The following is a 23,864-nucleotide window of genomic DNA, read 5'->3' on the forward strand; positions in this document are numbered from 1 at the left end:
ACACTGTGTGTGTACACTGTGTACACTGTGTGTGTGAGTCACTGTGTGTGTGTGTGTGTACACTGTGTGTGTGTGTACACTGTGTGTACACTGTGTGTGTGTGTGTGTACACTGTGTGTGTGTGTGTACACTGTGTGTGTGTACACTGTGTGTGTGTGTACACTGTGTGTGTGTGTGTGTACACTGTGTGTGTGTGTACACACACACAGTGTACACACAGTGTACACTGTGTGTGTGTGTGTACACTGTGTGTGTGTGTGTGTACACAGTGTGTGTGTACACAGTGTGTGTATGTGTACACTGTGTGTGTGTACACTGTGTGTGTGTACACTGTGTGTGTGTGTGTACACTGTGTGTGTGTGTGTACACTGTGTGTGTGTGTGTACACTGTGTGTGTGTGTACATTGTGTGTGTGTGTACACTGTGTGTCACTGGGTGTACACTGTGTGTCACTGGGTGTACACTGCGTGTGTGTCACTGTGTGTACACTGTGTGTGTACACTGTGTGTGTGTACACTGTGTGTGTACACTGTGTGTGTGTACACTGTGTGTGTACTCTGTGTGTGTGTGTGTACACTGTGTGTGTGTACACTGTGTGTACACTGTGGGTGTGTGTACACTGTGTGTGTGTGTACACTGTGTGTGTACACTGTGTGTATGTGCGCACACTGTGTACACTGTGTGTGTGCGTACACTGTGTGTGTGTCACTGTGTGTGTGTGTACACTGTGTGTGTGTCACTGTGTGTGTGTACACTGTGTGTGTACACTGTGTACACTGTGTGTGTGAGTCACTGTGTGTGTGTGTGTGTACACTGTGTGTGTGTGTACACTGTATGTACACTGTGTGTGTGTGTGTGTACACTGTGTGTGTGTGTACACTGTGTGTACACTGTGTGTGTGTGTGTGTGTACACTGTGTGTGTGTGTGTGTACACTGTGTGTGTGTACACTGTGTGTGTGTGTACACTGTGTTTGTGTGTACACTGTGTGTGTACACTGTGTGTGTACACTGTGTGTATGTGCGCACACTGTGTACACTGTGTGTGTGCGTACACTGTGTGTGTGTCACTGTGTGTGTGTGTGTACACTGTGTGTGTGTCACTGTGTGTGTGTACACTGTGTGTGTACACTGTGTACACTGTGTGTGTGAGTCACTGTGTGTGTGTGTGTGTACACTGTGTGTGTGTGTACACTGTGTGTACACTGTGTGTGTGTGTGTGTGTACACTGTGTGTGTGTACACTGTGTGTGTGTGTACACTGTGTGTGTGTGTACACCGTGTGTGTGTGTACACTGTGTGTACTGGCTGTGGTGGCACGGGTCACTGGTGGCACGGGTGGCTGTGGTGGCACGGGTCGCAGTAATGGCACGGGTCACTGGTGGAACGGGTCACTGTGGTGGCACGGGTCGCAGTGGTGGCACGGGTCACTGTGTTGGCACGGGTGGCTGTGATGGCACGGGTGGCTGTGGTGGCACGGGTCGCTGTGGTGGCACGGGTCGCAGTGGTGGCACGGGTCACTGTGTTGGCACGGGTGGCTGTGATGGCACGGGTGGCTGTGGTGGCACGGGTGGCTGTGGTGGCACGGGTCGCAGTGGAGGCACGGGTTGCTGTGGTGGCACGGGTGGCTGTGGTGGCACGGGTGGCTGTGGTGGCACGGGTGGCTGTGGTGGCACGGGTGGTGGTGGCATGCGTCACTGTGGTGGCACGGATCACTGTGGTGGCACGGGTGGTGGTGGCACGGGTGGTGGTGGCACGGGTGGTGGTGGCACGGGTCACTGGTGGAACGGGTCACTGTGGTGGCACGGGTGGCTGTGGTGGCACGGGTCACTGGTGGCACGGGTGGCTGTGGTGGCACGGGTGGCTGTGGTGGCACGGGTCACTGGTGGAACGGGTCACTGTGGTGGCACGGGTGGCTGTGGTGGCACGGGTTCCTGTGATGGCACGGGTCATTGTGGTGGCACGGTGGGTGTGCTGGAACGGGTGGCTGTGGTGGCACGGGTGGCTGTGGTGGCACGGGTGTTGGTGGTGGCACGGGTGGCTGTGGTGGCACGGGTGGCTGTGGTGGCACGGGTCGCTGTGGTGGCACGGGTCACTGTGTTGGCACGGGTGGCTGCGATGGCACGGGTGGCTGTGGTGGCACGGGTAGCTGTGGTGGCACGGGTGGTCGTGGCACGGGTGGCTGTGATGTGATGGCACGGGTGGTGGTGGCACGGGTGGTGGTGGCACGGGTGGCTGTGGTGGCACGGGTGGCTGTGGTGGCACGGGTGGTTGTGCTGGCACGGGTGGCTGTGGTGGCACGGGTGGCTGTGGTGGCACGGGTAGCTGTGGTGGAACGGGTCGCAGTGGTGGCACGGGTGGCTGTGGTGGCACGGATAGCTGTGGTGGCACGGGTGGCTGTGGTGGCACGGGTGGTTGTGGTGGCACGGGTGGCTGTGGTGGCACGGGTAGCTGTGGTGGCACGGGTGGCTGTGGTGGCACGGGTGGCTGTGGTGGCACGGGTGGCTGTGGTGGCACAGGTGTTGGTGGTGGCACGGGTGGCTGTGGTGGCACGGGTGGCTGTGGTGGCACAGGTGTTGGTGGTGGCACGGGTCACTGTGGTGGCACGGGTGGTGGTAGCACAGGTCACTGTGGTGGTACGGGTCACTGTGGTGGCACGGGTCACTGTGGTGGCACGGGTGGCTGTGGTGGCACGGGTCACTGTGGTGGCACGGGTGGCTGTGGTGGCACGGGTGGCTGTGATGGCACAGGTCACTGGTGGCACGGGTGGTGGTGGCACGGGTGTTGGTGGTGGCACGGGTGGCTGTGGTGGCACGGGTGGATACGTGACGATGCCAGCCAGGAGCCAGTAGTCGTGGCGACGGTGCCAGACGTCGTCCGGACGTCTGGAGGACGACGCAGCCCTCTCCTCGTTCTGCCACAGCGTGTGAAGCTCTGGCCACAGACACAGACAAAGGTGGCCCAGGTAGCCTCCAGGGGCAAGTGCTGTCAGGAGTAGCGTGTGAAGCTCTGGCCACAGACACAGACAAAGGTGGCCCAGGTAGCCTCCAGGGGCAAGTGCTGTCAGGAGTAGCGTGTGAAGCTCTGGCCACAGACACAGACAAAGGTGGCCCAGGTAGCCTCCAGGGGCAAGTGCTGTCAGGAGTAGCGTGTGAAGCTCTGGCCACAGACACAGACAAAGGTGGCCCAGGTAGCCTCCAGGGGCAAGTGCTGTCAGGAGTAGCGTGTGAAGCTCTGGCCACAGACACACACACAGACAAAGGTGGCCCAGGTAGCCTCCAGGGGCAAGTGCTGTCAGGAGTAGCGTGTGAAGCTCTGGCCACAGACACACACACAGACAAAGGTGGCCCAGGTAGCCTCCAGGGGCAAGTGCTGTGAGTAGCAGCAGCACCTACACACAGACAAAGCTCCCCCAGGTAGCCTCTGGCAGGCTGTAGGGGCAAGTGATGTCAGGAGTAGCGTGTGAAGCTCTGGCCACAGACACAGACAAAGGTGGCCCAGGTAGCCTCCAGGGGCAAGTGCTGTGAGTAGCAGCAGCACCTACACATAGACAAAGGTGGCCCAGGTAGCCTCCAGGGGCAAGTGCTGTGAGTAGTAGCGAGTAGCAGCACCTACACACAGACAAAGCTCCCCCAGGTAGCCTCTGGCAGGCTGTAGGGGCAAGTGCTGTCAGGAGTAGCAGCACCTACACACAGACAAAGGTGGCCCAGGTAGCCTCCAGGGGCAAGTGCTGTCAGGAGTAGCTGCACCTACACACAGACAAAGGTGGCCCAGGTAGCCTCTAGGGGCAAGTGCTGTCAGGAACAGCGTGTGAAGCTCTGGCCACAGACACACACACAGACAAAGGTGGCCCAGGTAGCCTCTAGAGGCAAGTGCTGTCAGGAGTAGCGTGTGAAGCTCTGGCCACAGACACACAGACAAAGGTGGCCCAGGTAGCCTCCAGGGGCAAGTGCTGTCAGGAGTAGTAGCACCTACACACACACAGACAAAGGTGCCCCAGGTAGCCTCGAGGGGCAAGTGCTGTTAGCAAGCAACTACACACAGACAAAGGTCCCCCGTGTAGCCTCTAGCAGGCTGTAGGGGCAAGTGCTGTCAGTAGTAGCGAGTAGCAGCACCTACGCACAGACAAAGGTCCCCCGTGTAGACTCTAGCAGGCTGTAGGGGCAAGTGCTGTCAGTAGGTGATGGTGGTGGTGATGGGGTTGATGGTGGTGATAATGATGATAGTGATGATGGTGATGATGATGGTGATGATGGTGGTGATGGTGGTGATGGTGGTGATGGTGATAATGGTGATGATGGTGATAATGGTGATGATGGTGATGATGATGGTGATGATGATGGTGATGATGATGGTGATGATGTTGGTGATGATGGTGATGATGTTGGTGATGATGGTGATGATGATGATGGTGGTGATGATGGTGATGGTGGTGATGGTGATGATGGTGATGATGGTGATGGTGGTGATGGTGATGATGGCGGTGATGGTGATGATGGTGATGATGGTGATGATGATGGTGATGATGATGGTGATGATGATGGTGATGATGGCGGTGATGATGGTGATGATGGCGTTGATGATGGTGATGATGGCGGTGATGATGGCGATGATGATGGTGATGATGATGGTGATGATGATGGTGATGATGGTGATGATCATGGTGATGATGGTGATGATGATGGTGATGATGGCGGTGATGATGGTGATGATGGCGGTGATGATGGCGATGATGATGGAGATGATGATGGTGATGATGGTGATGATGGCGATGGTGATGATGGTGGTGATGATGGAGGTGATGGTGATTATGATGGTGATGATGGTGATGATGATGGTGATGATGCTGATGGTGATGATGCTGATGGTGATGGCGATGGTGATGATGGTGGTGATGGTGATGATGGTGATGATGATGGTGATGGTAATGATGGTGGTGATGATGGCGGTGATGGTGATGATGGTGGCGATGATGGTGATGATGGTGATGATGGTGATGATGATGATGGTGATGATGATGGTGGTGATGGTGATGATGGTGATGATGATGGTGATGATGGTGATGATGGTGATGATGATGATGATGATGGGCACCCTACCTGTGAATCCTCCATCCGCAATATTGAACATGAAACGTGGTTTGTGTAGCTCCACATCTGCATCACCAAAATCACCACGAACATCACCACCAACATCACCATCAACAACATCACCAACATCATCAACAACATCACCAACATCATCATCATTACTAACATCATCACCATCACAACATCACCAACATCACCACCAACATCACCAACATCACCATCATCAACATCATCATCAACATCATCAACATCATCACCAACATCATCACCACCAACATCATCAACAACATCACCAACATCACCAACATCACCAACCTCATCATCACCAACAACATCACCACCAACATCATCATCACCATCACCAACATCACCAACATCACCAACATCATCATGATCACCATCATCAACATCATCAACAACATCATCACCAACATCATCACCACCAACATCATCAACAACATCACCAACATCATCATCATCATCACTAACATCATCACCATCACAACATCACCAACGTCACCACCAACATCACCAACATCACCAACATCATCACCACAAACATCACCAACATCATCACCAACATCATCACCAACATCACCAACATCATCATCACCAACATCATCACCACCAACATCATCAAAAACATCACCAACATCATCATCACCAATATCATCACCACCATCATCACCAACATCATCACCATCGTCATCGCCACCACCACCATCATCATCATCACCAACATCACCACGATCACCATCATCATCAACATCACCACGATCACCATCATCATCAACATCACCACGATCACCATCATGAACATCACCACCATCATCAACATCATCATCATTAACATCACCACGATCACCATCATCATCAACATCACCATCAACATCATCACCACCACCACCACCACCACCACGATCACCATCATCACCAACATAACCATCATCAACACCATCATCATCAACATCACCACCACCACCACCACGATCACCACGATCACCAACATAACCATCATGACCCCCATCAACATCATGACCCCCATCAACATCATCACAACGATCACCATCATCACCCCATGAACATCATCAGTGTCAGGGTGAGTGACAGGGTGAGTGACAGGGTGAGTGACAGGGTGAGTGTCGTGGTGAGTGACAGGGTGAGTGACAGGGTGAGTGTCGTGGTGAGTGACAGGGTGAGTGACAGGGTGAGTGTTGTGGTGCGTGTCGTGGTGAGTGACAGGGTGAGTGACAGGGTGAGTGTCGTGGTGAGTGACAGGGTGAGTGACAGGTTGAGTGACAGGGTGAGTGACAGGGTGAGTGTCGTGGTGAGTGACAGGGTGAGTGACAGGGTGAGTGACAGGGTGAGTGACAGGGTGAGTGTCGTGGTGAGTGACAGGGTGAGTGAAAGGGTGAGTGACAGGGTGAGGGTCAGGGTGAGTGACAGGGTGAGTTACAGGGTGAGTGTCGTGGTGAGTGACAGGGTGAGTGTCGTGGTGAGTGTCGTGGTGAGTGACAGGGTGAGTGTCGTGGTGAGTGACAGGGTGAGTGACAGGGTGAGTGACAGGGTGAGTGTCGTGGTGAGTGTCGTGGTGAGTGACAGGGTGAGTGACAGGGTGAGTGACAGGGTGAGTGACGTGGTGAGTGACAGGGTGAGTGTCGTGGTGAGTGACAGGGTGAGTGACAGGGTGAGTGTGAGGGTGAGTGACAGGGTGAGTGACAGGGTGAGTGACAGGATGAGTGACAGGGTGAGTGTTGTGGTGAGTGACAGGATGAGTGACAGGGTGAGTGTTGTGGTGAGTGACGTGGTGAGTGACGTGGTGAGTGTCGTGGTGAGTGACAGGGTGAGTGACAGTGTGAGTGGCGTGGTGAGTGACATGGTGAGTAACAGGGTGAGTGACAGGGTGAGTGACATGGTGAGTGTCGTGGTGAGTGACAGGGTGAGTGACAGGGTGAGTGTCGTGGTGAGTGACAGGGTGAGTGACATGGTGAGTGACAGGGTGAGTGTCGTGGTGAGTGACAGAGTGAGTGACAGGGTGAGTGACATGGTGAGTGTCGTGGTGAGTGACAGGGTGAGTGACAGGGTGAGTGTCGTGGTGAGTGACAGGGTGAGTGACATGGTGAGTGACAGGGTGAGTGACATGGTGAGTGACGTGGTGAGTGACAGGGTGAGTGACAGTGTGAGTGTAGGGTGAGTGTCGTGGTGAGTGACAGGGTGAGTGACAGGGTGAGTGACAGGGTGAGTGTCGTGGTGAGTGACAGGGTGAGTGTTGTGGTGAGTGTCGTGGTGAGTGACAGGGTGAGTGTCGTGGTGAGTGACATGGTGAGTGACAGGGTGAGTGACATGGTGAGTGACAGGGTGAGTGTCGTGGTGAGTGACAGGGTGAGTGTCGTGGTGAGTGACAGGGTGAGTGTCGTGGTGAGTGACAGGGTGAGTATCGTGGTGAGTGACAGGGTGAGTGACAGGGTGAGTGACAGGGTGAGTGTCGTGGTGAGTGTCGTGGTGAGTGTCGTGGTGAGTGACAGGGTGAGTGACAGGGTGAGTGACAGGGTGAGTGACAGGGTGAGTGACGTGGTGAGTGACAGGGTGAGTGACATGGTGAGTGACAGGATGAGTGTCGTGGTGAGTGACAGGGTGAGTGGCGTGGTGAGTGTCCTGGTGAGTGACAGGGTGAGTGACAGGGTGAGTGTCGTGGTGAGTGACAGGGTGAGTGACAGGGTGAGTGACAGGGTGAGTGTCGTGGTGAGTGTCGTGGTGAGTGACAGGGTGAGTGACAGGGTGAGTGACAGGGTGAGTGTCGTGGTGAGTGACAGGGTGAGTGACAGGGTGAGTGACAGGGTGAGTGTCGTGGTGAGTGACAGGGTGAGTGACAGGGTGAGTGTCGTGGTGAGTGACAGGGTGAGTGACAGGGTGAGTGACAGGGTGAGTGTCGTGGTGAGTGACAGGGTGAGTGGCGTGGTGAGTGTCCTGGTGAGTGACAGGGTGAGTGACAGGGTGAGTGTCGTGGTGAGTGACAGGGTGAGTGACAGGGTGAGTGACAGGGTGAGTGACGTGGTGAGTGACAGGGTGAGTGACAGGGTGAGTGACAGGGTGAGTGTCGTGGTGAGTGACAGGGTGAGTGACAGGGTGAGTGACAGGGTGAGTGTCGTGGTGAGTGACAGGGTGAGTGACAGGGTGAGTGTCGTGGTGAGTGACAGGGTGAGTGACAGGGTGAGTGACAGGGTGAGTGTCGTGGTGAGTGACAGGGTGAGTGACAGGGTGAGTGACAGGGTGAGTGACAGGGTGAGTTTCGTGGTGAGTGACAGGGTGAGTGACAGGGTGAGTGTCGTGGTGAGTGACAGGGTGAGTGACAGGGTGAGTGACGTGGTGAGTGACAGGGTGAGTGACAGGGTGAGTGACGGGGTGAGTGACAGGGTGAGTGAAATGGTGAGTGACAGGGTGAGTGACAGGGTGAGTGTCGTGGTGAGTGTCGTGGTGAGTGTCGTGGTGAGTGAGGTGGTCAGTGACGTGGTGAGTGACAGGGTGAGTGACAGGGTGAGTGACAGGGTGAGTGTCGTGGTGAGTGACAGGGTGAGTGTCAGGGTGAGTGTCGTGGTGAGTGACAGGGTGAGTGACAGGGTGAGTGACGGGGTGAGTGACAGGGTGAGTGACATGGTGAGTGACAGGGTGAGTGACAGGGTGAGTGTCGTGGTGAGTGTCGTGGTGAGTGTCGTGGTGAGTGAGGTGGTGAGTGTCGTTGTGAGTGACAGGGTGAGTGTCGTGGTGAGTGTTGTGGTGAGTGACAGGGTGAGTGACAGGGTGAGTGACAGGGTGAGTGTCGTGGTGAGTGACAGGGTGAGTGACGTGGTGAGTGTCGTGGTGAGTGACAGGGTGAGTGGCAGGGTGAGTGTCAGGGTGAGTGTCGTGGTGAGTGTCGTGGTGAGTGACAGGGTGAGTGACAGGGTGAGTGTCGTGGTGAGTGTCGTGGTGAGTGTCGTGGTGAGTGACAGGGTGAGTGACAGGGTGAGTGACAGGGTGAGTGTCGTGGTGAGTGACAGGGTGAGTGTCGTGGTGAGTGTCGTGGTGAGTGACAGGGTGAGTGACATGGTGAGTGTAGGGTGAGTGTTGTGGTGAGTGACAGGGTGAGTGTCGTGGTGAGTGACGTGGTGAGTGACAGGGTGAGTGACAGGGTGAGTGACAGGGTGAGTGTCGTGGTGAGTGTCGTGGTGAGTGACGTGGTGAGTGACAGGGTGAGTGTAGGGTGAGTGACATGGTGAGTGACAGGGTGAGTGTAGGGTGAGTGACATGGTGAGTGACAGGGTGAGTGACAGGGTGAGTGTCGTGGTGAGTGACAGGGTGAGTGACAGGGTGAGTGACAGGGTGAGTGACAGGGTGAGTGTCGTGGTGAGTGTCGTGGTGAGTGACAGGGTGAGTGACGTGGTGAGTGACAGGGTGAGTGTCGTGGTGAGTGACAGGGTGAGTGACAGGGTGAGTGTCGTGGTGAGTGACAGGGTGAGTGACAGGGTGAGTGACAGGGTGAGTGACAGGGTGAGTGACAGGGTGAGTGTCGTGGTGAGTGACAGGGTGAGTGACAGGGTGAGTGACAGGGTGAGTGTCGTGGTGAGTGACAGGGTGAGTGTCGTGGTGAGTGTCGTGGTGAGTGACAGGGTGAGTGACGTGGTGAGTGACAGGGTGAGTGTCGTGGTGAGTGACAGGGTGAGTGACAGGGTGAGTGACAGGGTGACTGACAGGGTGAGTGACGTGGTGAGTGTCGTGGTGAGTGACAGGGTGAGTGTTGTGGTGAGTGTCGTGGTGAGTGACAGGGTGAGTGACAGGGTGAGTGACAGGGTGAGTGACAGGGTGAGTGACAGGGTGAGTGACAGGGTGAGTGTCGTGGTGAGTGACAGGGTGAGTGAAAGGGTGAGTGACAGGGTGAGGGTCAGGGTGAGTGACAGGGTGAGTTACAGGGTGAGTGTCGTGGTGAGTGACAGGGTGAGTGTCGTGGTGAGTGTCGTGGTGAGTGACAGGGTGAGTGTCGTGGTGAGTGACAGGGTGAGTGACAGGGTGAGTGACAGGGTGAGTGTCGTGGTGAGTGTCGTGGTGAGTGACAGGGTGAGTGACAGGGTGAGTGACAGGGTGAGTGACGTGGTGAGTGACAGGGTGAGTGTCGTGGTGAGTGTCGTGGTGAGTGACAGGGTGAGTGTCGTGGTGAGTGACAGGGTGAGTGACAGGGTGAGTGACAGGGTGAGTGTCGTGGTGAGTGTCGTGGTGAGTGACAGGGTGAGTGACAGGGTGAGTGACAGGGTGAGTGACAGGGTGAGTGTCGTGGTGAGTGACAGGGTGAGTGACAGGGTGAGTGTGAGGGTGAGTGACAGGGTGAGTGACAGGGTGAGTGACAGGATGAGTGACAGGGTGAGTGTTGTGGTGAGTGACAGGATGAGTGACAGGGTGAGTGTTGTGGTGAGTGACGTGGTGAGTGACGTGGTGAGTGTCGTGGTGAGTGACAGGGTGAGTGACAGTGTGAGTGGCGTGGTGAGTGACATGGTGAGTAACAGGGTGAGTGACAGGGTGAGTGACATGGTGAGTGTCGTGGTGAGTGACAGGGTGAGTGACAGGGTGAGTGTCGTGGTGAGTGACAGGGTGAGTGACATGGTGAGTGACAGGGTGAGTGTCGTGGTGAGTGACAGAGTGAGTGACAGGGTGAGTGACATGGTGAGTGTCGTGGTGAGTGACAGGGTGAGTGACAGGGTGAGTGTCGTGGTGAGTGACAGGGTGAGTGACATGGTGAGTGACAGGGTGAGTGACATGGTGAGTGACGTGGTGAGTGACAGGGTGAGTGACAGTGTGAGTGTAGGGTGAGTGTCGTGGTGAGTGACAGGGTGAGTGACAGGGTGAGTGACAGGGTGAGTGTCGTGGTGAGTGACAGGGTGAGTGTTGTGGTGAGTGTCGTGGTGAGTGACAGGGTGAGTGTCGTGGTGAGTGACATGGTGAGTGACAGGGTGAGTGACATGGTGAGTGACAGGGTGAGTGTCGTGGTGAGTGACAGGGTGAGTGTCGTGGTGAGTGACAGGGTGAGTGTCGTGGTGAGTGACAGGGTGAGTATCGTGGTGAGTGACAGGGTGAGTGACAGGGTGAGTGACAGGGTGAGTGTCGTGGTGAGTGTCGTGGTGAGTGTCGTGGTGAGTGACAGGGTGAGTGACAGGGTGAGTGACAGGGTGAGTGACAGGGTGAGTGACGTGGTGAGTGACAGGGTGAGTGACATGGTGAGTGACAGGATGAGTGTCGTGGTGAGTGACAGGGTGAGTGGCGTGGTGAGTGTCCTGGTGAGTGACAGGGTGAGTGACAGGGTGAGTGTCGTGGTGAGTGACAGGGTGAGTGACAGGGTGAGTGACAGGGTGAGTGTCGTGGTGAGTGTCGTGGTGAGTGACAGGGTGAGTGACAGGGTGAGTGACAGGGTGAGTGTCGTGGTGAGTGACAGGGTGAGTGACAGGGTGAGTGACAGGGTGAGTGTCGTGGTGAGTGACAGGGTGAGTGACAGGGTGAGTGTCGTGGTGAGTGACAGGGTGAGTGACAGGGTGAGTGACAGGGTGAGTGTCGTGGTGAGTGACAGGGTGAGTGGCGTGGTGAGTGTCCTGGTGAGTGACAGGGTGAGTGACAGGGTGAGTGTCGTGGTGAGTGACAGGGTGAGTGACAGGGTGAGTGACAGGGTGAGTGACGTGGTGAGTGACAGGGTGAGTGACAGGGTGAGTGACAGGGTGAGTGTCGTGGTGAGTGACAGGGTGAGTGACAGGGTGAGTGACAGGGTGAGTGTCGTGGTGAGTGACAGGGTGAGTGACAGGGTGAGTGTCGTGGTGAGTGACAGGGTGAGTGACAGGGTGAGTGACAGGGTGAGTGTCGTGGTGAGTGACAGGGTGAGTGACAGGGTGAGTGACAGGGTGAGTGACAGGGTGAGTTTCGTGGTGAGTGACAGGGTGAGTGACAGGGTGAGTGTCGTGGTGAGTGACAGGGTGAGTGACAGGGTGAGTGACGTGGTGAGTGACAGGGTGAGTGACAGGGTGAGTGACGGGGTGAGTGACAGGGTGAGTGAAATGGTGAGTGACAGGGTGAGTGACAGGGTGAGTGTCGTGGTGAGTGTCGTGGTGAGTGTCGTGGTGAGTGAGGTGGTCAGTGACGTGGTGAGTGACAGGGTGAGTGACAGGGTGAGTGACAGGGTGAGTGTCGTGGTGAGTGACAGGGTGAGTGTCAGGGTGAGTGTCGTGGTGAGTGACAGGGTGAGTGACAGGGTGAGTGACGGGGTGAGTGACAGGGTGAGTGACATGGTGAGTGACAGGGTGAGTGACAGGGTGAGTGTCGTGGTGAGTGTCGTGGTGAGTGTCGTGGTGAGTGAGGTGGTGAGTGTCGTTGTGAGTGACAGGGTGAGTGTCGTGGTGAGTGTTGTGGTGAGTGACAGGGTGAGTGACAGGGTGAGTGACAGGGTGAGTGTCGTGGTGAGTGACAGGGTGAGTGACGTGGTGAGTGTCGTGGTGAGTGACAGGGTGAGTGGCAGGGTGAGTGTCAGGGTGAGTGTCGTGGTGAGTGTCGTGGTGAGTGACAGGGTGAGTGACAGGGTGAGTGTCGTGGTGAGTGTCGTGGTGAGTGTCGTGGTGAGTGACAGGGTGAGTGACAGGGTGAGTGACAGGGTGAGTGTCGTGGTGAGTGACAGGGTGAGTGTCGTGGTGAGTGTCGTGGTGAGTGACAGGGTGAGTGACATGGTGAGTGTAGGGTGAGTGTTGTGGTGAGTGACAGGGTGAGTGTCGTGGTGAGTGACGTGGTGAGTGACAGGGTGAGTGACAGGGTGAGTGACAGGGTGAGTGTCGTGGTGAGTGTCGTGGTGAGTGACGTGGTGAGTGACAGGGTGAGTGTAGGGTGAGTGACATGGTGAGTGACAGGGTGAGTGTAGGGTGAGTGACATGGTGAGTGACAGGGTGAGTGACAGGGTGAGTGTCGTGGTGAGTGACAGGGTGATTGACAGGGTGAGTGACAGGGTGAGTGACAGGGTGAGTGTCGTGGTGAGTGTCGTGGTGAGTGACAGGGTGAGTGACGTGGTGAGTGACAGGGTGAGTGTCGTGGTGAGTGACAGGGTGAGTGACAGGGTGAGTGTCGTGGTGAGTGACAGGGTGAGTGACAGGGTGAGTGACAGGGTGAGTGACAGGGTGAGTGACAGGGTGAGTGTCGTGGTGAGTGACAGGGTGAGTGACAGGGTGAGTGACAGGGTGAGTGTCGTGGTGAGTGACAGGGTGAGTGTCGTGGTGAGTGTCGTGGTGAGTGACAGGGTGAGTGACGTGGTGAGTGACAGGGTGAGTGTCGTGGTGAGTGACAGGGTGAGTGACAGGGTGAGTGACAGGGTGACTGACAGGGTGAGTGACGTGGTGAGTGTCGTGGTGAGTGACAGGGTGAGTGTTGTGGTGAGTGTCGTGGTGAGTGACAGGGTGAGTGACAGGGTGAGTGACAGGGTGAGTGACGGGTTGAGTGACAGGGTGAGTGACAGGGTGAGTGTCGTGGTGAGTGACGGGGTGAGTGACAGGGTGAGTGACATGGTGAGTGACAGGGTGAGTGACAGGGTGAGTGACAGGGTGAGTGTCGTGGTGAGTGACAGGGTGAGTGACAGGGTGAGTGACGTGGTGAGTGTCGTGGTGAGTGACAGGGTGAGTGTTGTGGTGAGTGTCGTGGTGAGTGACAGGGTGAGTGACAGGGTGAGTGACAGGGTGAGTGACGGGTTGAGTGACAGGGTGAGTGACAGGGTGAGTGTCGTGGTGAGTGACGGGGTGAGTAACAGGGTGAGTGACGGGGTGAGTGACAGGGTGAGTGTCGTGGTGAGTGTCGTGGTGAGTGTCGTGGTGAGTGACAGGGTGAGTGACGTGGTGAGTTACAGGGTGAGTGACAGGGTGAGTGACAGGGTGAGTGACATGGTGAGTGACAGGGTGAGTGACAGGGTGAGTGACAAGGTGAGTGTCGTGGTGAGTGACAGGGTGAGTGACAGGGTGAGTGACAGGGTGAGTGTCGTGGTGAGTGTCGTGGTGAGTGACGTGGTGAGTGACAGGGTGAGTGACAGGGTGAATGTCGTGGTGAGTGACAGGGTGAGTGACAGGGTGAGTGTCGTGGTGAGTGACAGGGTGAGTGACAGGGTGAGTGACAGGGTGAGTGTCGTGGTGAGTGATAGGGTGAGTGACAGGGTGAGTGACAGGGTGAGTGTCGTGGTGAGTGTCGTGGTGAGTTACAGGGTGAGTGACAGGGTGAGTGACAGGGTGAGTGACGTGGTGAGTGACATGGTGAGTGTCGTGGTGAGTGTCGTGGTGAGTGACAGGGTGAGTGTCAGGGTGAGTGACAGGGTGAGTGACAGGGTGAGTGTTGTGGTGAGTGACAGGGTGAGTGACAGGGTGAGTGTCGTGGTGAGTGTCAGGGTGAGTGACAGGGTGAGTGACTTGGTGAGTGACAGGGTGAGTGTCGTGGTGAGTGACAGGGTGAGTGTCGTGGTGAGTGACAGGGTGAGTGTCGGGGTGAGTGACAGGGTGAGTGACAGGGTGAGTGTCGTGGTGAGTGACAGGGTGAGTGACGTGGTGAGTGTCGTGGTGAGTGTCGTGGTGAGTGACAGGGTGAATGACAGGGTGAGTGACAGGGTGAGTGACAGGGTGAGTGTCGTGGTGAGTGACAGGGTGAGTGACAGGGTGAGTGTCAGGGTGAGTGTCGTGGTGAGTGACGGGGTGAGTGACAGGGTGAGTGTCGTGGTGAGTGACAGGGTGAGTGACAGGGTGAGTGACATGGTGAGTGACGGGGTGAGTGACAGGGTAAGTGACAGGGTGAGTGTCGTGGTGAGTGACGGGGTGAGTGACAGGGTGAGTGACAGGGTGAGTGACAGGGTGAGATCACTCACCAGCTGCTGGTTTTGAGTCCACCACCATCTCGTCCACCCCTGTGACACACGGAGAGTCACCCACACTCACCACTCACTCACCACTCACTCACCACTCACTCACCCCTCACCCCCTCAGTCACATGGTGAGTGGTGGTGAGTGGTGGTGAGTGTACATTCAAACTCACTCACCACTCACACCCTCACTCACCACTCACACCCTCACTCACATGGTGAGTGAGGGGGTGAGTGGTGGTGAGTGGTGAGTGGTGGTGAGTGGTGGTGAGTGGTGGTGAGTGTAGACTCACACTCACACTCACTCACCACTCACCCCCTCACTCACATGGTGAGTGGTGGTGAGTGGTGGTGAGTGGTGGTGAGTGTACATTCACACTCACTCACCACTCACCCCCTCACTCACATGGTGAGTGGTGGTGAGTGGTGGTGAGTGGTGGTGAGTGTACATTCACACTCACTCACCACTCGCACCCTCACTCACCACTCACCCCCTCACTCACATGGTGAGTGGTGGTGAGTGGTGGTGAGTGGTGGTGAGTGGTGAGTGTAGACTCACACTCACTCACCACTCACCACCACTCACATGGTGAGTGGTGGTGAGTGGTGGTGAGTGGTGGTGAGTGTACATTCACACTCACTCACCACTCATCCCCTCACTCACATGGTGAGTGAGGGGATGAGTGGTGGTGAGTGCTGGTGAGTGTTGGTGAGTGTAGACTCACACTCACCACACTCTTGAGGAGTGGTGGTGAGTGGTGGTGAGTGCTGGTGAGTGTTGGTGAGTGTAGACTCACACTCACCACACTGGTGAGGAGTGGTGGTGAGTGGTGGTGAGTGGTGGTGAGTGGTGGTGAGTGTTGACTCACACTCACCACACTGGTGAGTGGTGGTGAGTGTTGGTGAGTGTAGACTCACCACACTGGTGAGGAGTGGTGGTGAGTGGTGGTGAGTGTTGGTGAGTGTAGACTCACCACACTGGTGAGGAGTGGTGGTGAGTGTAGACTCACACTCACCACACTGGTGAGTGGTGGTGAGTGGTGGTGAGTGGTGGTGAGTGTAGACTCACCCCACTGGTGAGTGGTGGTGAGTGTTGGTGAGTGTTGGTGAGTGTAGACTCACCACACTGGTGAGGAGTGTTGGTGAGTGTAGACTCACCACACTGGTGAGAAGTGGTGGTGAGTGTTGGTGAGTGTTGGTGAGTGTAGACTCACCACACTGGTGAGGAGTGGTGGTGAGTGTTGGTGAGTGTTGGTGAGTGTAGACTCACCACACTGGTGAGGAGTGGTGGTGAGTGTTGGTGAGTGTTGGTGAGTGTAGACTCACCACACTGGTGAGGAGTGGTGGTGAGTGGTGGTGAGTGGTGGTGAGTGTAGACTCACACTCACCACACTGGTGAGTGGTGGTGAGTGGTGGTGAGTGGTGGTGAGTGTAGACTCACCCCACTGGTGAGTGGTGGTGAGTGTTGGTGAGTGTTGGTGAGTGTAGACTCACCACACTGGTGAGGAGTGTTGGTGAGTGTAGACTCACCACACTGGTGAGGAGTGGTGGTGAGTGTTGGTGAGTGTTGGTGAGTGTAGACTCACCACACTGGTGAGGAGTGGTGGTGAGTGTTGGTGAGTGTTGGTGAGTGTAGACTCACCACACTGGTGAGGAGTGGTGGTGAGTGTTGGTGAGTGTTGGTGAGTGTAGACTCACCACACTGGTGAGGAGTGTTGGTGAGTGTAGACTCACCACACTGGTGAGGAGTGGTGGTGAGTGTTGGTGAGTGTAGACTCACCACACTGGTGAGGAGTGGTGGTGAGTGTTGGTGAGTGTAGACTCACCACACTGGTGAGGAGTGGTGGTGAGTGTAGACTCACCACACTGGTGAGGAGTGGTGGTGAGTGGTGGTGAGTGTAGACTCACCACACTGGTGAGGAGTGGTGAGTGTTGGTGAGTGTAGACTCACCACACTGGTGAGGAGTGGTGGTGAGTGGTGGTGAGTGTAGACTCACCACACTGGTGAGGAGTGGTGGTGAGTGGTGGTGAGTGTCGACTCACCACACTGGTGAGGAGTGGTGGTGAGTGGTGGTGAGTGTAGACTCACCACACTGGTGAGGAGTGGTGGTGAGTGTTGGTGAGTGTAGACTCACCACACTGGTGAGGAGTGGTGGTGAGTGTTGGTGAGTGTTGGTGAGTGTAGACTCACCACACTGGTGAGGAGTGGTGGTGAGTGTTGGTGAGTGTAGACTCACCACACTGGTGAGGAGTGTTGGTGAGTGTTGGTGAGTGTAGACTCACCACACTGGTGAGGAGTGGTGGTGAGTGTAGACTCACCACACTGGTGAGGAGTGGTGGTGAGAGTTGGTGAGTGTTGGTGAGTGTAGACTCACACTCACCACACTGGTGAGTGCTGGTGAGTGTTGGTGAGTGTAGACTCACCACACTGGTGAGGAGTGTTGGTGAGTGTTGGTGAGTGTAGACTCACCACACTGGTGAGGATTGGTGGTGAGTGTAGACTCACACTCACCACACTGGTGAGGAGTGGTGGTGAGTCGTGGTGAGTGGTGGTGAGTGTTGGTGAGTGTAGACTCACCACACTGGTGAGGAGTGGTGGTGAGTGTTGGTGAGTGTAGACTCACACTCACCACACTGGTGAGGAGTGTTGGTGAGTGTTGGTGAGTGTAGACTCACCACACTGGTGAGGAGTGGTGGTGAGGGTTGGTGAATGCTGGTGAGTGTTGGTGAGTGGTGGTGAGTGTTGACTCACACACACCACACTGGTGGTGAGTGTTGGTGAGTGTTGACTCACCACACTGGTGAGTGTTGGTGAGTGGTGGTGAGCGCTGGTGAGTGGTGGTGAGTGTTGACTCACCACACTGGTGGTGAGTGTTGGTGAGTGGTGGTGAGTGTTGGTGAGTGGTGGTGAGTGTAGACTCACCACACTGGTGAGGAGTGGTGAGTGTTGAAGTCTGCACGAGGCCGGGGTGAGGGAGGGGGCCAACAGCAACCTGGGGGGAAGGGCGGGGATAGTGGGGGGTGGTGAGTGGGTGAGTGGGTGAGTGAGTGGGTGAGTGAGTGGTGAGTGGGTGAGTGAGTGGGTGAGTGGGAGGGTGAGTGAGTGGTGAGTGGTGGGTGAGTGGTGAGTGAGTGGGTGAGTGAGTGAGTGAGTGGGTGAGTGGGAGGGTGAGTGAGTGGGTGAGTGAGTGAGTGAGTGGGTGAGTGAGTGGTGAGTGAGTGGTGAGTGGGTGAGTGGGAGGGTGAGTGAGTGGGTGAGTGAGTGAGTGGGTGAGTGAGTGGTGAGTGAGTGGTGAGTGGGTGAGTGGTGAGTGAGTGGTGAGTGGGTGAGTGAGTGAGTGAGTGGTGAGTGAGTGAGTGAGTGGTGAGTGAGTGAGTGAGTGGTGAGTGAGTGGGTGAGTGAGTGAGTGAGTGGTGAGTGAGTGAGTGGTGAGTGGTGAGTGAGTGAGTGGTGAGTGAGTGAGTGGTGAGTGAGTGGTGAGTGGTGGGTGAGTGGTGAGTGAGTGAGTGGTGAGTGAGTGGTGAGTGAGTGGTGGGTGAGTGGTGAGTGAGTGGTGAGTGGGTGAGTGAGTGAGTGTTGAGTGAGTGTGGTGAGTGGTGAGTGAGTGGGTGAGTGAGTGGGTGAGTGGTGAGTGAGTGGTGAGTGAGTGGGTGAGTGAGTGAGTGATTGGTGAGTGAGTGAGTGGTGAGTGAGTGGTGAGTGAGTGGTGACTGAGTGGTGAGTGGTGAGTGAGTGAGTGAGTGGTGAGTGGTGAGTGAGTGGTGAGTGAGTGGTGAGTGAGTGAGTGGTGAGTGGTGAGTGGGTGAGTGAGTGAGTGGTGAGTGGTGAGTGAGTGAGTGGTGAGTGAGTGGTGAGTGGTGAGTGAGTGGTGAGTGAGTGAGTGAGTGGTGAGTGGGTGAGTGAGTGGTGACTGAGTGGTGAGTGAGTGGTGAGTGAGTGGTGATGAGTGAGTGAGTGGTGAGTGAGTGGTGAGTGGTGAGTGAGTGGTGAGTGGTGAGTGAGTGGGTGAGTGAGTGGAGTGGTGAGTGAGTGAGTGGTGAGTGAGTGGTGAGTGAGTGGTGAGTGGTGAGTGAGTGGTGAGTGGTGAGTGAGTGACTGAGTGGTGAGTGGTGAGTGAGTGAGTGGTGAGTGAGTGGTGAGTGAGTGGTGAGTGTGGTGAGTGGAGTGGGTGAGTGAGTGGTGAGTGGTGAGTGGTGTGTGAGGTGAGTGAGTGGTGAGTGGTGAGTGAGTGGTGAGTGGTGAGTGAGTGGTGAGTGAGTGGTGAGTGAGTGGTGAGTGGTGAGTGAGTGAGTGAGTGGTGAGTGAGTGGTGAGTGAGTGTTGAGTGAGTGGTGAGTGAGTGGTGAGTGAGTGAGTGGTGAGTGGTGAGTGGTGAGTGAGTGAGCTGGTGAGTGAGTGGTGAGTGAGTGGTGAGTGAGTGGTGAGTGGTGAGTGAGTGGTGAGTGAGTGGTGAGTGAGTGACTGAGTGGTGAGTGAGTGGTGAGTGAGTGTGAGTGAGTGAGTGGTGAGTGAGTGAGTGGTGAGTGGTGAGTGAGTGACTGAGTGGTGAGTGAGTGTTGAGTGAGTGGTGAGTGAGTGGTGAGTGAGTGGGTGAGTGAGTGAGTGAGTGGTGAGTGGTGAGTGAGTGGTGAGTGAGTGGTGAGTGGTGAGTGAGTGAGTGGTGAGTGGTGAGTGAGTGAGTGGTGAGTGGTGAGTGAGTGAGTGGTGAGTGAGTGGTGAGTGAGTGGTGAGTGAGTGATTGAGTGGTGAGTGATTGAGTGGTGAGTGGTGAGTGGTGAGTGAGTGGTGAGTGTGAGTGAGTGGTGAGTGAGTGGGTGAGTGAGTGGTGAGTGAGTGAGTGGTGAGTGAGTGAGTGGTGAGTGAGTGGTGAGAGTGAGTGAGTGGTGAGTGAGTGGTGAGTGGTGAGTGAGTGAGTGGTGAGTGGTGAGTGAGTGGTGAGTGGTGAGTGAGTGAGTGAGTGAGTGAGTGTTGAGTGAGTGGTGAGTGAGTGATGGTGAGTGAGTGGGTGAGTGAGTGAGTGGTGAGTGAGTGAGTGAGTGGTGAGTGAGTGAGTGAGTGAGGTGGGGTGAGTGGTGAGTGAGTGGATGAGTGGTGGAGTGTGTGAGTGGTGAGTGATGTGAGTGAGTGGTGAGTGTGAGTGAGTGGTGAGTGAGTGGTGAGTGAGTGGTGAGTGGGTGAGTGGTGAGTGAGTGGTGAGTGGTGTGAGTGAGTGGTGAGTGAGTGGTGAGTGAGTGAGTGGTGAGTGAGTGGTGAGTGGGAGTGAGTGAGTGAGTGGTGAGTGAGTGGTGGTGAGTGGTGAGTGAGTGAGTGGTGTGAGTGAGTGAGGTGGTGGTGGTGAGTGAGTGTGAGTGGTGAGTGAGTGGTGAGTGAGTGGTGAGTGGTGAGTGTGAGTGTGGTGGTGAGTGAGTGAGTGGTGAGTGGTGAGTGAGTGGTGAGTGGTGAGTGAGTGAGTGGTGAGTGTGAGTGGTGAGTGGTGAGTGAGTGGTGAGTGAGTGAGTGGTGAGTGAGTGTGAGTGGTGAGTGAGTGGTGAGTGGTGAGTGAGTGGTGAGTGAGTGGTGAGTGAGTGGTGAGTGAGTGAGTGGTGAGTGAGTGGTGAGTGAGTGGTGAGTGGTGAGTGAGTGAGTGAGTGGTGAGTGAGTGGTGAGTGAGTGTTGAGTGAGTGGTGAGTGAGTGGTGAGTGAGTGAGTGGTGAGTGGTGAGTGGTGAGTGAGTGAGTGGTGAGTGAGTGGTGAGTGAGTGGTGAGTGAGTGGTGAGTGGTGAGTGAGTGGTGAGTGAGTGGTGAGTGAGTGACTGAGTGGTGAGTGAGTGGTGAGTGAGTGGTGAGTGAGTGAGTGGTGAGTGAGTGAGTGGTGAGTGGTGAGTGAGTGACTGAGTGGTGAGTGAGTGTTGAGTGAGTGGTGAGTGAGTGTTGAGTGAGTGAGTGGTGAGTGAGTGAGTGGTGAGTGGTGAGTGAGTGGTGAGTGAGTGGTGAGTGGTGAGTGAGTGAGTGGTGAGTGGTGAGTGAGTGAGTGGAGTGGTGAGTGGTGAGTGAGTGAGTGGTGAGTGAGTGGTGATGAGTGTGAGTGAGTGATTGAGTGGTGAGTGATTGAGTGAGTGAGTGAGTGAGTGGTGAGTGAGTGGTGAGTGGTGAGTGAGTGATTGAGTGGTGAGTGAGTGAGTGGTGAGTGAGTGGTGAGTGAGTGATTGAGTGGTGAGTGAGTGAGTGGTGAGTGAGTGGTGAGTGGTGAGTGAGTGGTGAGTGAGTGGTGAGTGGTGAGTGAGTGGTGAGTGGTGAGTGGTGAGTGAGTGGGTGGTGAGTGGTGAGTGAGTGAGTGAGTGGTGAGTGTTGAGTGAGTGGTGAGTGAGTGAGTGGTGAGTGAGTGGTGAGTGAGTGGTGAGTGGTGAGTGAGTGGTGAGTGAGTGGTGAGTGAGTGAGTGGTGAGTGAGTGAGTGGTGAGTGAGTGGTGAGGTGATGAGTGGTGAGTGAGTGAGTGAGTGAGTGAGTGAGTGAGTGGTGAGTGAGTGGTGAGTGGTGAGTGAGTGGGTGAGTGAGTGAGTGGTGAGTGGTGAGTGAGTGAGTGAGTGGTGAGTGAGTGGTGAGTGAGTGGTGAGTGGTGAGTGAGTGAGTGGTGAGTGGTGAGTGAGTGGTGAGTGAGTGGTGAGTGGCGAGTGGTGAGTGAGTGGTGAGTGAGTGGTGAGTGAGTAGTGAGTGAGTGGTGAGTGAGTGAGTGGTGAGTGACTGGTGAGTGGTGAGTGAGTGAGTGGTGAGTGAGTGGTGAGTGGTGAGTGAGTGACTGAGTGGTGAGTGGTGAGTGAGTGATGAGTGGTGAGTGAGTGGTGAGTGAGTGGTGAGTGAGGAGTGAGTGGTGAGTGAGTGGTGAGTGGTGAGTGAGTGGTGAGTGGTGAGTGAGTGGTGAGTGAGTGGTGAGTGGTGAGTGAGTGGTGAGTGAGTGGTGAGTGAGTGAGTGAGTGGTGAGTGGTGAGTGAGTGAGTGGTGAGTGAGTGGTGAGTGAGTGAGTGAGTGGTGAGTGAGTGACTGAGTGGTGAGTGAGTGGTGAGTGAGTGGTGAGTGGTGAGTGAGTGGTGAGTGAGTGGTGAGTGAGTGGTGAGTGGTGAGTGGTGAGTGAGTGGTGAGTGAGTGGTGAGTGAGTGGTGAGTGAGTGGTGAGTGGTGAGTGAGTGGTGAGTGAGTGGTGAGTGGTGAGTGAGTGGTGAGTGAGTGGTGAGTGAGGGGTGAGTGAGTGGTGAGTGAGTGGTGAGTGGTGAGTGAGTGGTGAGTGAGTGGTGAGTGGTGAGTGAGTGAGTGGTGAGTGGTGAGTGAGTGGTGAGTGAGTGGTGAGTGAGTGGTGAGTGGTGAGTGAGTGGTGAGTGAGTGAGTGGTGAGTGGTGAGTGAGTGGTGAGTGAGTGAGTGAGTGGTGAGTGGGTGAGTGAGTGAGTGAGTGAGTGGTGAGTGAGTGGTGAGTGAGTGAGTGAGTGGTGAGTGGTGAGTGAGTGGTGAGTGGTGAGTGAGTGACTGAGTGGTGGTGAGTGAGTGAGTGAGTGGTGAGTGGTGAGTGGTGAGTGAGTGGTGAGTGGTGAGTGAGTGAGTGAGTGGTGAGTGGTGAGTGAGTGAGTGGTGAGTGAGTGGTGAGTGGTGAGTGAGTGAGTGAGTGGTGAGTGGTGAGTGAGTGAGTGGTGAGTGGTGAGTGAGTGGTGAGTGAGTGGTGAGTGAGTGGTGAGTGGTGAGTGAGTGGGTGAGTGAGTGAGTGAGTGGTGAGTGTGAGTGAGTGAGTGGTGAGTGAGTGGTGAGTGGTGAGTGAGTGGTGAGTGAGTGGTGAGTGGTGAGTGAGTGGTGAGTGAGTGGTGAGTGAGTGAGTGGTGAGTGAGTGGTGAGTGAGTGGTGAGTGAGTGGTGAGTGGTGAGTGAGTGGTGAGTGGTAAGTGAGTGACTGAGTGGTGAGTGAGTGGTGAGTGGTGAGTGAGTGGTGAGTGGTGAGTGAGTGGTGAGTGGTGAGTGGTGAGTGAGTGAGTGAGTGTGAGTGAGTGGTGAGTGGTGAGTGAGTGAGTGGTGAGTGAGTGAGTGAGTGGTGAGTGGTGAGTGGTGAGTGAGTGGTGAGTGAGTGAGTGAGTGGTGAGTGAGTGGTGAGTGAGTGGATGAGGTGAGTGGTGAGTGGTGAGTGAGTGGTGAGTGAGTGGTGAGTGGTGAGTGAGTGGTGAGTGAGTGGTGAGTGAGTGAGTGAGTGGTGAGTGAGTGGTGAGTGAGTGGTGAGTGGTGAGTGAGTGGTGAGTGAGTGAGTGAGTGAGTGGTGAGTGAGTGGTGAGTGAGTGAGTGGTGAGTGAGTGGTGAGTGGTGAGTGAGTGGTGAGTGAGTGAGTGAGTGGTGAGTGAGTGGTGAGTGAGTGTGAGTGAGTGAGTGGTGAGTGAGTGGTGAGTGAGTGAGTGAGTGGTGAGTGAGTGGTGAGTGGTGAGTGAGTGGTGAGTGGTGAGGAGGTGGTGAGTGAGTGAGTGAGTGGTGAGTGGTGAGTGAGTGGTGAGTGAGTGGTGAGTGAGTGAGTGGTGAGTGAGTGAGTGAGTGTGAGTGAGTGAGTGAGTGGTGAGTGAGTGGTGAGTGGTGAGTGAGTGAGGAGGGGTGAGTGAGTGGTGAGTGAGTGAGTGAGTGGTGAGTGAGTGGTGAGTGAGTGGTGAGTGGTGAGTGAGTGAGTGAGTGGTGAGTGAGTGGTGAGTGAGTGAGTGGTGAGTGGTGAGTGAGTGGTGAGTGAGAGTGAGTGGTGAGTGGTGAGTGAGTGGTGAGTGAGTGTGAGTGAGTGGTGAGTGAGTGGTGAGTGAGTGGTGAGTGGTGAGTGGTGAGAGAGTGAGTGAGTGAGTGAGTGGTGAGTGAGTGGTGAGTGAGTGGGTGAGTGGTGAGTAACTGGTGAGTGAGTGGTGAGTGAGTGGT

The 23,864-nt window shown here is 55.7% G+C and overlaps 1 protein-coding gene across 3 annotated transcripts in view; it reads right to left on the reverse strand.

The window, feature by feature from the left end:
• The window catches only part of LOC142907152 (chromodomain-helicase-DNA-binding protein 3-like), a 45,525-nt gene extending 27,541 nt beyond the window's left edge, over window positions 1-17,984 (reverse strand). Inside the window, exons 1-4 of one of the 3 annotated variants that reach the window (XM_076056346.1) lie at window positions 17,894-17,984; window positions 14,977-15,015; window positions 5,097-5,153; window positions 2,823-2,931 (exon numbers count right to left, since the gene is read on the reverse strand). In XM_076056346.1, coding sequence (XP_075912461.1) covers window positions 2,823-2,931; window positions 5,097-5,153; window positions 14,977-15,004 — 194 coding nt within the window. In that variant the 5' untranslated portion in view covers window positions 15,005-15,015; window positions 17,894-17,984. The other 2 variants (XM_076056348.1, XM_076056347.1) reach the window with 2 other exon arrangements.
• Window positions 17,985-23,864: the final 5,880 nt, after the last annotated feature.

This window comes from Petromyzon marinus, chromosome 75 (assembly GCF_048934315.1).
Source record: "Petromyzon marinus isolate PM22_M1 ecotype Great Lakes invasive population chromosome 75, UKy_Petmar_22M1.pri1.0, whole genome shotgun sequence".
Lineage (NCBI taxonomy): Eukaryota > Metazoa > Chordata > Hyperoartia > Petromyzontiformes > Petromyzontidae > Petromyzon > Petromyzon marinus.